This window comes from Rutidosis leptorrhynchoides, chromosome 5 (genome assembly GCF_046630445.1).
Source record: "Rutidosis leptorrhynchoides isolate AG116_Rl617_1_P2 chromosome 5, CSIRO_AGI_Rlap_v1, whole genome shotgun sequence".
NCBI classification, from domain to species: domain Eukaryota; kingdom Viridiplantae; phylum Streptophyta; class Magnoliopsida; order Asterales; family Asteraceae; genus Rutidosis; species Rutidosis leptorrhynchoides.
In genome coordinates, this window is record NC_092337.1 from 300960899 (window position 1) to 300974584 (window position 13686).

The 13686-nt window shown below is 32.1% G+C and overlaps 1 protein-coding gene across 1 annotated transcript; it reads left to right on the forward strand.

Moving 5' to 3' along the window:
* Positions 1–4300: 4300 nt before the first annotated feature.
* Positions 4301–12873, forward strand: LOC139849451 (uncharacterized). The gene is made up of 4 exons (XM_071839109.1): positions 4301–4377; positions 4436–4495; positions 12273–12719; positions 12801–12873. Exons 1-4 carry the CDS (start codon positions 4301–4303, stop codon positions 12871–12873), a joined length of 657 nt encoding a protein of 218 aa, XP_071695210.1.
* The last annotated feature ends 813 nt before the right edge of the window (positions 12874–13686 follow it).

The window sequence follows — 13686 nt, forward strand, 5'->3', positions numbered from 1 at the left end:
ATGTTGAGGCATGGATTGTTGATGGTACTGGTGCTGTTACTGATGGTACTGTTGGTGTCGGTGATGTTGTTGAAGCTGATAAATTTTGCACCATATTCTCCAAATTGATTACTCGGGCGCGAAGTTCGTTGACTTCTTCTTTTATTCCAGGATGATTGTAGGTAAGAACGAGCGAATGAATAAGGTTCAGAATTTGAGATAGTATATAATCATGACGACATATTCAGGAAATGAGGGTGAAAATTGTATTTCGGACTGGTTCACCGGTAAGTGCTTCAGGTTCTTCGCCAATAGGTGAATTCGGTTGGTGGAAAGGATTGCCTTCTTCGCGTCTTCATTGATTAAGTCGACTACGAATCCCTCATATGAATTGGGGATGGATGATTGGTTGGTTCATTCTGGTGTCACTGCTTTCGGAGCTTCGGTTAAATTCCATACCAGAATAGCTGTCGGAATCCAAGAAATTCGAACTGGTTAAGGGATTCATTTCATACGATCAGATGAAGAATTTTCGATAAGAATTAGATTATAGGATGTAGATTAGTACCCTGCAATACATAATTTACATATGCATATATAATGCTAAAATCCCATAAGTTACGGAGGAATCTACGAAAGTTGTCAGGCAAAGTCTACAGTAACAAATACGCTAAGATACGAATTAGCAGAGACGCTAAGATATGAATTTTGTCTATACACTATTCATGCAGTCAATGCAGTAAAACGTGTCTAGACTAAGAATGATAAGCAGGTAATTTCCTAAGGATGATAAGCAGTTAATTTTTGACACAAAATGATAAGCAAAACTTTTGACATGCAGACACGGTCGAAGTCCAGACTCACTAATGCATCTAAACAACTATCAGTTAGACACACTAATGCAAGACCTGGTTCGCTAAGACCATCGCTCTGATACCAACTGAAATGACCCGTCCTAATCCATCTGGACGAAGTCCATATCGATTAAAAATGACTCACAATAATTGGTTACATCGCGAGGTTCGTGACCTCTATATGATACATTTTACAAATATTGCATTCGTTTTTAAGAGACAAACTTTCTTTACATTGAAAGTTGACGGCAAGCATACCATTTCATAATACCTCCAACTATAATTGACTTAATAATAATCTTGATGAACTCGATGACTTGAATGCAACGTCTTTTGAAATATGTCATGAATGACTCCAAGTAATATCTCTAATATGAGCAAATGCACAGCGGAAGATTTCTTTCATACCTGAGAATAAACATTCCTTCAAGTGTCAACCAAAAGGTTGGTGAGTTCATAGGTTTATCATAAAACAATAAAATTCATCATTTTGATAAACCACAAGATTTAAATGCTGCATGGTACAAATGGGCCCGAATCCTATACCCACCTGTAATGTACATGCGATATCTTTTAAATACAGTACACATTTCTCGTGTACGAAATCATCTTTCATAAATCTTAGTAACCGTACACATATCTCGTGCACAAAAATAACATACACATAACCTGTGTATAAAATCATTCTCTTGATACATAACATTCACTTTTCATTTCTTTCATAGCTTAGCTTGGTAACCGACCTTAACATATAATGCGCATCAATAATATCCCCAAAATAGAACATCTCGTTTGTATAATAATCATATAAACTTTGAAGTACTAAACACCACGCCCACTAGCCCTTCCGTCTAGTGAACATTCTGGGTGGGGGTGTTAAACCCGGTAGCTACCTTTAGGATTCGCGTCAATTAGGCGTGCACTAATTCTCAAAATTAGTGATGTTCCCTAATTCTTAGGTTACCAAGCAATAATAATCAGGGGAAAAATATTCATATCAATTGTGGCAATTATCACGTCCACATAATTCAATGGTGGAAATTATCACGTCCACATAATTCATTCAAGGAATGTTTTGTTTGTGTCTATCTCGTCAAACATTTATAAAAGCATTTCATGTATTCACAGTTCAAAGTGTATTTCAAAAGCATTTAATAAAGCAGTTGTAAAAGTAGCGCATGTATTCTCAGTCCCAAAAATGTAAAGAGTAAAAGGGAATCAAATGAACTCACGCATATAAATATTGTAAAACAGTTAATAAAGCATTTGCATGTATTATCAGCCCAAAAATGTAATGAGTAAAAAGGGAGCAAATGAATTCACCTAATGTATTTTTAGTAAAAATATATATGACTATATTGAACATGCAGGGTTGGCCTCGGATTCACGAACCTATAGCATTCATATATTAACACGTATAATATTAATCAACTAAGTTTATAATGTATTAAGATTAATTTTTACATATATAATCATATTACTTTCTATATTGTATAATATATTTACATATTATGTATCACTTAATAAAAATAATATTTTGTTTAAAAATATAAAACTATGTAATATTAGTATAGATATGTGGTAATTATATTTTAGATAAATAATATTTGTTGTAATAATAATAATAATAATAATAATAATAATAATAATAATAATAATAATAATAATAATAATAGTAATGATAATGATAATGATGATAATAATAATAATAATAATAATAATAATAATAATAATAATAATAATAATAATAATAATAATAATAATAATAATAATAATAATAATAATAATAATAATAAGTAAACTACCTCAAAGAAGTAGCTCTTAAAAATAATGCCCAAGTTCGAGTTTGAACCCGCGACGTCCCGCTAACCCAATAACATCCTTAACCGTTCCTCTGTTGCTTACTTTCTATTTTAATTTACATCTTAAATTCTGATATCTTATAAATTCGTCCCAACAGAAATTCCAATAATATAACAAATTCTACGGCCCAATTCATAAACCGGGTTTCTTTTGGCTCAGTAACACGACCCATTTATTGAAATTCTGATTACATTATTAGAAACCTAATTAGCAACCCAGCACTCTATTGTTTTTTAAAAAAAAATATGTCCTTGACTAGGATCGAACCCCAGACCACTAGGTTATCAACACACCTCGTAAACCATCCAAGCTAACTTTCCTTTCTGTAATAACTAGGGGATTAAACTGTTTTAACTTGATTGTCTGTTTTCTTCATCTTTATAACATCATCACCTTCTTAACTAGTATCATCATAATTCATGTAGTCTTCATTTCACGATCACTATCATCAATATCATAAATCACGATTAACATCTTATCCTAATCCCTACTCATTATCTTCATCAATATCCTTATAACATCTAACATCATCTTAATCATTATCATCACTATATATCTCGCTAGTGTAACATTACCAAATCATCGATCATCATGATTATCATAAACATTATCATTATCAATGTACTCGTTTAATTATGTACATCATCATCATTCTGCTGCAGAGGTGGAAACAGATATGAAAAGGTAGGGATTCAGCAGCATGCGAGCAACCAGTATTATGTACAAGCCCACAACAGCTAGACCCAATAGCCTAAATGACTTCTTGGCCTAACAAAATAATTTCATGGGTCTTTCCCCTTTGATTCGGTAACATGGATTAACAGCTAAAAATTTTGTGGGGTTCGACTTTTTAGAAGGAGACAATAACATCAAACTTTAATTATTCAATGCTTTATCACCAAATCATTATCATCTCCATCATTATTTGATGATCAACATCATCATGAAAGTTCTCATTATTATCGAATTACGCTGCATCATCATCATTATTACTCGCGTATACAAACAACAGAATTGGATGCCATGTTAGTCGAATTATTTTAATCACAAGTTGCACTTTAGGATGATTGAAGTGGGAGTGGGTTTCAATAAAGACTTTACCTACTAAATAAAAAAAACTCGCACGTCCCTTTTATTGACACCAATTTGGTCGGCCATGAGCTGTGTGTTGCCCCACCCTATGTATTCATTCGATTGGTAATTTGATAAAGCATTTAACAGGAAAAAGGCAAGTGGTAGTAGTTGTATATGCCCCCTGTTAACATTATAATATTCGTTCCTTTTATAACCATCAACATCTTCTTTATTCATTGAGTTTAGAGAAGAAAGAAAAAAAAATAAAAAATAAATAAGGTGTAGTTGTTAATGAGTGACGTTTGTGGTGGTTAAAGACTGAAGATGATGATGAGATGGCGACGGTTTGTTATTTGGTTTAAATAATAAAAGGGTAGCAGTGATTACCTTGATGGTCCATGTTGGTGTTTGAAACGGATTTAATGGTGGATGAAGTAGTGAAGGTACGGTGGTCATGATGGAGTTGAGGTGGTGATGAAGGTTGAGTTTGTAGTAGTGACTTGTGGTTCGTTTAAATCGAAACAGAAAGGATGGTAATAGTAGTCGAGCAAGAGAGGAGAGGAAGAAGTGGTTTAGTGGTAATTGCAAAACAAAAGATAGAGGTGTTGTATGTGTTTTTCCCATATGCCATGTATATGTATGTCGTGTATTAAATCTATTAACAGGGAAATGGTAAACGATGGTGGAGTGGTGGGCTTCTCTGACATTAGTAATAACGAAAGCAAGTGAGTTTGATGATGGTTTATGATGGTGAGTTCTTGGTTGTCTAATGGTGATGGATGATTACCGAATCATAAACAAAGCATAGAACGTAAGTGGTGCTCGGGAGAGTGTGTTCATTAGATAGAAAAAGGAAATAGAGAAGAAGGAGAAGAGTGATACTTAGATATTTTTCTCATGTGTTCCATGTATATGTGTGTACATAATATGAGGGAAAAATTTGATAATTGAGTTAGTTAATGAGTGGATATCACATTCAAGAAATATGTCAAAGTAACAAACAAATTCCATTTTATCTTTATGGACACTAAATCACGGGAAATCAGGAAAGTGAAAAATAATCTGATTGTGATGCGTAACAACTGGTTCCTTTTATTTATTATAGTTAATATTAAGAATAAGAAATTCATAAATATATTAATAATAATAATACTATTAGTATTATTGATAATAACTATCACAATAATGATATTAATAACAATAATGAATGTAATAATAATAACCATATAATGATTATAATTAAACTTGTAATTACATTTAATATATTTATATTACAATTTTTATATCATATATCATATGAATACATCTATTGAATTTTTAATATTTATACGTTTTATTAATATTCCAATATAATAGTTATTAATATAAATCCTTTATAGTTATATAGTTTTATAATAATTTCATATATCTATTTATAATAACTTAATTATTTTGTTTATTACTTTATACTTTTAAATCCAATTGATAAATGGTTATTTTATTTATTCAAAAATATTACATATACTTATATTTATATGTATATATATTTATATTTTTATTTACACACAATTATTCGTGAATCATCAGGAATAGTCAGGTCAAATGATCTCATTAAAATAGTTCAAAATTTTGAGACTCAACATTACAGACTTTGCTTATCGTGTCGAAATCATATAAAGTTTAAGTTTAAATTTGGTCGGAAATTCCCGGATCGTCACAAAAAATCATTTAATGTAAAACGTTGATTTACATATCTTGTCAATATCCAACATCTAAGTTACTTACCCTACACATTCTTACTTTTTCATTTAAATAAAATGATAGTTAAAATAGTTATCTTATCAAAGTCACGAGGAAAATGTTGTAAAGCATGAATTGGAAATCAAACAGGAATGTCCACTAATATTTATCTAGTACTCGATAATTGGCATTTTGTTCTCACTTGTAAATCACTTTACCATTTATTCCGAATACCGTTAAAAATGAAATGATCTCTTAAATCACAGTGGACCTCACAACAGAGACCCGTAATCATAATACAATGTAACAGATAACTCAATCATTTGATATTATCTTTTAATTCTGTCGATAAATATATTAAACATATATTGAAACAATTACGTTTATGTAAAGTATTATACATCTAATACTTTGTTTAATGTTTTCAATTAATATAACTATATATTATATATACATATCTATATACACATAAATATTCATGAATCATCGAGAACAGTCAAAGGGTAAATGAATATATGAACACAGTTTAAAATTCTTGATATTTAACTTAACAAACTTTGTTTATCGTGTCGGAATAATATAAAGATGAAGTTTAAATTTGGTCAGAAATTTCCGGGTTGTCACATCTTCCAATTAACTATCTCGTCCATCGTGACAAAGACATAACCTGACTGGGATCGAGAATCATCTCGATCAGTTTGGAAACTAGCATATGTATTATGGTTAATACTTAACTCCTTTTCCAAACCATCATAAACCATGAACATATCTTTAGTACTTTGCAAATGCTTAAGAATATTCTTAACAACAATCCAATGTTCTTAACCTAGATTTTGTTGATAACGACTCATCAAACTAAAAAATAACGAGACATCATTTTAGTACATAACATGGCATACATAATGGATCCTATAGCCGAAACATATGAGATACATTTTGTTCATCTTATCTCATCATGTGTGATAAGACTTTAAGACTTGCTCAAGGTTATGCCCTTTTGCACAGGCAATGCTTCAAGGTTGGAGTAATGCATGCTAAATCTCTGCAAGATAAGATATGTACATTAATTCAAATCAATAGGCCATTTGAATCTATTTCTATAGATCATGATTCCAAGTATATAAGTAGCTTCTCCAAGATCATTTATGAAAAACGTTTTCAAGCCAAGATTTGACATCTTGCAAGTTGAAATGTTATTTCTAATAAGTAGTATGTCATCAACATACAAGATCAAGAAGACTACTTTGCTCCCACTAGATTTAATTTAAACACAGAGCTCATCTTGTTTTTGAGAAAAACCAAACTCTTTGATATCCTTATCAAACCAAAGATTCTAACTCCTGAATGCTTGATTTAATCCATAAATGGATTTTAAAAGCTTGCATACTTTATTAGGATGCTTAGGATATACAAACCCTTTCGGCTGAACCATATATACGTCCTCGCTTAGGTCTCCATTTAGAAAAGCGATTATGATATCCATTTACCATACTTCATAATCATGAAAAGTAGCTATGACAATAAGTATCCTAATGTATAAAACTCGCGATCAGTGGAAAAGTTTCATCATAACCTTTTGCCACGAATTGAGCTTTAAAAGTGTTTACATTACCATCCATGCTAGTCTTCTCTTTGAAGACTCATTTACACCCCAATTGTCTTATAATTGGGTGGAAGATCAATGATTATCTGTCATGGACTGCATATTTGCATTCATAGTATCTCACCATTTTTGAGATTCGAGATCTTATATGGCCTTACGATAGCTAGAGGTTTCATAATCCTCTAGGTGAGGTTCATCTGAATTAATCAGATGATCAAACCTCTTATGCCGATAAGGAGTTCTTACAAGACCTATGAAGTTCAAGTGCAACACGTTCTGACTCATCAACAATGCACTTAGATTCAACGTGTGGATTACTAGTGCTTATAGAAGGTATATTACTTTGTGGTTCTTGAATTTCTTCAAGATCTACTTTACTCCTACTAAATTCTTATAAGAGAAGATATCCTTTTTTTTTAAGAATTCAGTAGACCGAGCATAAAACACATTGTTTTAGCTTCCTAGTAGAAGTAGTAACCTATTGTTTCCTTTGGGTATTCCATAAAGTGAAATTTAATACTTCAGGGTTTTAATTTATTTGAAGTGCATTGCTTCACATACACTTCAAAAACCTCATAATTTCAAATAAGACAACTTGGGAATCTTCCCATGCCATAACTCATATGGTATCTTTTCTACCTTCTTGGTTGGAACCATATTGAGTATGCGTGCAGCAGACTCTAATGCATAACCCCAAAAAGATGGTGGTAGAGTAGTCAGACTCATCATAGATAAAACCATATCAAGCAAAGTTCGATTCCTCCATTCAGACTCACCATTGAGTAGTGGTGTGTGAGGCGGAGTGACTTGTAAGACAATCCCACAATTCTACAGGTGGTCCAAAAACTCTTGACTCATATACTCACTTCTTCCATCAGAGTGAAGTGATTTAATGGTCTTTATAAACTAATTATTTACTTCATTTTGAAAGAATTGAAACCTTTCAAAAACTCCATGTTTATGTTTCAGCAAGTAAACATAACCATATCTACTATAACCATCAGTTATTGTAATGACGTAAGATTCACCATATCTAGACATTGTTCTAAAAGGGCCACATACATCAATATGTATTATTCCTAAAAGATATGTAGCTCTTTTACCTAAATCGAAGAAATGAGCCTTTGTCATCCTTTCACATAAACATTACTCACATACATCAAATGAATCAAAGCCATTTGATTCCAAAAGTCCATAAGAATGGAGTTTTGAAATGAGTTGTTTATATGACCAAGATGACAATGTCATAGATAGGTCTTATTCAAGCGTTGCTTGAATCGCTTAGCGATACAGGTATACATAGAATTCTCATTTGAAATCACACCATGCATATCAATTTCAAAAATACCATCACTTGGATAGGCATTAAGATAAAAAATATTATCCTTAGAAATTGAAATATCAAAGTGCGTACTTATGGCTTCAACCAAAGCTTGATTCTCATTGCCCACTCTCAAATCTAGTGTGCCTTTCTTCAGTCTATTACTTATTCTCATTCCTTTCATATTGTTATAGGTGTGAAGGCCACAACTGGTTAACAAAGATTCAGGAATCACTAGAAAAAGTATATAACTTTATATGAAATATACCTGAGTTTGCTAGTCTTACCAGCATTGCCTTTTCTCAGCTCATATTGGTAGATAGGACAACTTCCTTCTCCAATTGTCAATCTTTCCACGATGGAAACATTTTTGCATTTTTTGTTGGGATTTCCTTCTTGGAAGGTGGAATTATTTTCCTGAAAAATGATTTATCATTTCCTTCCACAAAGTATTTGGCTTATTCTTTTTTACCCTTTCATCCTACTTCTCCTACTCATCGAACAACTTACGATAAGCATTTTGCTGAGCAGCAGAAGCTACGCAAACAACAGGATCGGATAAGGGTTCTAATTTTGTTCAACTTCCATTCATGCTTGAGTGTAATTCCCTGGTTGTTGTGCCAGTATAGGAAGTTTGAACATTGAGTTTATCCTTCTCCAACAAAGAAGGAAGTGTGTTTTAGTATACGTTTTGATTATTTGACATCTACAACAGATATAAGATTCAATTTAGTATTTTCGATATTGAGCTTTAATAAATTAACTACCCAAGTTTTTATAATATTTTTAAAAAACAATTAATTTAGGAAAGCCTAAGATCCACATAGAGGTTACATAGCCACATCTGTTGATCAGCTAGCAGTTATGGAGTCTATTGATAGGTAGCGGGTACCAATTGCATTACAAGTACAATCCTTAGATCTTTATGGGACCTAGAGAAATATGTAGTCCAACAAACCACTATTATCTAATGACATGTTTGTCCCATCCTTGCCTCGAACTCAGGTCTCACCATGAATACGATTAAGTCGTCCAATTTGGAAACAGTGGAAATTCACGCTAGTCTCACTAGATCGAAAAATCCACCTCGTGGCTATAATTCAGCCTAGTCTCACTAGATCAAAAAAATAACGAGGAGTGTTTGCAAGCTCATTGGATGGCATGACTTAAATTTGACGGGTATTTTAGAAAACGTTCGTGTCAACGAATAATGCATGCACACAAGATTCGCTACACTATTAGTTAAAAAACATTTTAACCAACTATATATATGTCAATCGTGTTTATGCGTCTAGTTTGTTATATTATTTTATATATAAAAATAACAAATACACATTGTGTATCGTTTTAAAACAGTTTTAAAAGATGTCGCCCATATATATTATTTGAGTTTTAAAAAACATTTAACTTTAAACTCGTTAGAGTTTAACTTTTTTAAAATCATCAATTTTAATCTTCAAACTCGTTACTGGTTTTATTTGATGTTTTCATCAAAAATATTTAGCATATATTATAATCAACAATTAAATATAAATGCATAAAATAAAACACAACCATATCATGCATCACACACACATAGCCTAGCCCAAAAATCCTATGCTTGATCCCATGATCCGACATGGGATCAAGAGGTCAAACTAAGGGTAATATCGTAGCTCCCACTTAATTCAAGAATCAAATAAAAACTTGACAAACGCCATCGTTGTCAACTTGACCTGTTCGCCATCTTCTAAGTTAAACTTCACGTTGCATCTTTATCTTTAATCTTCATCTTATTACATTTATTTAGAATTGAAAAATACAACTAATCTAATACTTTTACAATTTAGAATAAACATAAATACAATACTATGAAATTGAAAATAAATAAAATATAACTTTGGCTTCAAAATGGCCTTTCTAATAAAATAAATAATCAACATGACATAATATTGCCGTAATCAACAATTATAACAATCATACATAGGTCGGGGAATTATGAGTTATGTGCGGAATCACAATTTTAATAACTACATTATTAAAACCTATATATGGCTTGTCCATGGTTACAATGCATGTGTATAACCATGTAATACAACAATCAACAATTATAATAAATACTCAAGCCATGACAATTAAATCTACAATTTAAAATAGTGATATTCTTTCAATCATATTTGTGCGTCATGAGGTTAAGTCTAAATCAACCACGTTGACTTTAAAAACCAAAAAGGTTTCAATTTTCACCAATACACCACAAAGCTAGATCTAAAGAATAAACAACCGACAATTAAAACGGTGTAAAAGCGGCTCTGATACCACTAATGGAAAACCGTGTGTACTTTTAAATTTTATAAACGCAGCGGAACATGAAAAATAAACATCTTTTATTAACTTTAAAATAAACATCATTTATTTTATTATAAACTTTCAAGTAAAACATTCACATGATTAGCGATCCTAGCAAGATCCAATTACACCACTAATAATTGTCAAATAATAAATTCACAAAGAGAAGCTTAGATGTACCTTTAGCGAGCGATGGAAGAACGGTATGAAGAACTCTCCATGTCTAGGTTGAAACATATATTCAAAGTGTATGAATATCTCTATGGTTGATCCATACAGCACGTCGAACAACACCAGTAGGATGTTAGTCCGTATAACCCGAAAACAATATCATATATTGTTTCAATATTGAAAAGCAAATCCAGAAAGTCTTAAATTTCTTTTTTTTCTCTACGGCAGAAACAAAAAATATATGTACCTCTATTTTCCTTTCTTGGTCATAGACCACAAATAATAATAAAACCCTTTTGAGTTATTTTAAGGCTAAATGGATATGTGCAACTTACATAGATTCATCAATTGATATAAGATGATATATAGACCAACCACCCTTTTGTAAATTTGTTTTGTGTTAATTTCAACAAAAACTCACGGGCATAAAACTATTTTAATAATCTTTTTGATTGTGTTGCGTTTTTAAATATTGCAGCCAACAACTCCAATTTACATCCATGAGATCTATTACAATCTTTTAAGATATCAAATCTTATAATTTAATATTTTAAATCATAATTGTCCAAAAATATATTACACCATGTGATCTTTAACAATCTTTTAAGATAATAAAGAAACAAGGAAAATATTTTTTTACTTAGCCAACAAGTACACTCATTAAATATATATTAACTAAATTAAAATATATTTAATAAATAGAACTCTTATTATTCAATTTAATTAAATCATATTTAATTAAATTATGTTTTCTCAAACTATAAGTTATAATTATATATCAACAATATATAATAATTGGTGTCTAAATGCTAAAGTGTGTGACTCCATAGGCCTGTATGCATGTGGTAGTATAGATTTGTGTTATGACGTGCACACTAATTCTTACATCTTTCTATAACATTGGATATAAAGTGAAACATAAGAAAGATGTGTTTGACATCACATATAACTCCTGCTTCATTTGTTAACATAATAGAATCAGTATTATGATAATATATATTCATAAAATTTTCAATATTGAGGTTTATTCAAGACTTATCTAAAATTGCTTCCCGTTGACTAAATTGATTCCTAAAAACGTGAAGTATAATTGGGGAAGTGAATAAGATATTATGTTTTGAATCTTAAAAGAGAAGTTAAGTAGTGCTCCGGTGTTGGTTTTGCTGGAAGGGATCGAAGATATATCGGTTTATTGTGATGCTTACTTGAACGGTCTCGGGTATGTCCTAATGTAACGTGGTCAAGTGATAGCCTACGCATAAAGACAATTAAAGGAACATGAGAAGAATTACCCCACCCACGATCTTGAGTTCACGGCGGTTGTTCACACATTGAAGATTTTGTGCCATTATTTGTACAGTGTCAAGTCTACGATATATACCGACCATAAGAGTTTGAAATATTTCTTCAATCAAAGATATTTGAATAACGGTCAACGTAGATGGTTAGACCTTTTGAAGGACTATGATTGCGAGATACTTTGCCATCCGGGTAAAGCTAATGTGGTGGCGGATGCTTTGAGTCGAAAGAATAGGAGTCTGAGTATTCGGGTTGAATCTTTGTGGATGATAATTACTAATAATATGATTCGGAAAATTTGGGAAGCACAAGCTCAAACCCTTTATTCAAGTGAATCGAGAAAGAATGAAGGCATGGAAGGTCAATGTGAATTTCTTGAGGAGACTGAAGATGAGTTATTGACTAGGTACAGGAGAGTATGGATTCCGCATGAGAGCGAAATTAAGCAACTTTTTCTTTATGAAGCTCATAAGTCCAAATACTCAATTCATCCTGGTGCTACTAAAATGTATCATGATCTTAAGGAAGGGTATTGGTGGCCCGGTATGGAACGGGATATTGCTAAATATGTGGAAATTTTCCTTACTAGTTTGCAAGTGAAGGCCGAGTATCAAAAGCCGTATGGCATGTTGCAACCATTGGAAATTTCTAAATGGAAGTGATTCCTATTCGAGAGACATCTTCGTCGAAGTCTTTAGATAAGATATTCATTAAAGAAGTAATTTCCAGGCATGGTGTACCGATGCATATTATTTAGGATAGATACGCCCGTTTTATGTCTCGATATAGGAACAAGTTTCATGAAGATATGGGCACACAATTGAAGTTGAGCACCACTTAACATCTTTAAACGGATGGTCAAAGTGAACGGACTATTCAAACCTTGGATGACATGTTGCATGCATGCATAATTGACTTTGGCGATAATTGGGATGAACATCTACCATTGATGAAGTTCTCGTACAATAATAGTTATCATGCTAGTTTTAGAATGCCACCTTATGAGATACTATATGGTAGAAAGTGTCGAACCCCGATTTATTGGGGTCAAGTCGGGCATAAGGAAATTAGAAGCACTAATGTGGTCTTGGAAACAAATAAAAAGATTGAAAAGATCTGTGCGCGACTTAAGGCGGTGTAAGATAGATAAAATTCGTATGATGATAAACGTAGAAGACCGATTGAATTTTAAGAGGGTGATATGGTGCTGCTTAAAGTTTCGCCATGGAAGGGTATAGTTCGGTTCCAGAAAAGAGGAAAGCTTGCTCCTCAGTTCATTCGGCCATTTAAAATATTGGCTCGTGTTGGAGAAGTCGCTTATAGATTGGAGTTACCCGAAGATCTTTCGATGTGACGATCGCTCCAAATCCATATGGACGAACACGTCATTCATTGATTTCATTGTGAGGTATTTGACCTCTATATGATACGTTTTGTAAACATTGCATTCTTTTCAAAAGGTACACAATAAATGA

Bases quoted from the DNA above. Each gene is read 5' to 3' on its own strand.
- LOC139849451 (XM_071839109.1), top strand. From the start codon at position 4,301: ATGGTAATAGTAGTCGAGCAAGAGAGGAGAGGAAGAAGTGGTTTAGTG. The intron at 4,378-4,435 runs GTATGTGTTTTT...ATCTATTAACAG, and splicing joins AAACAAAAGATAGAGGTGTT to GGAAATGGTAAACGATGGTG. The intron at 4,496-12,272 runs GTGAGTTTGATG...TTATTTGTACAG, and splicing joins ATTAGTAATAACGAAAGCAA to TGTCAAGTCTACGATATATA.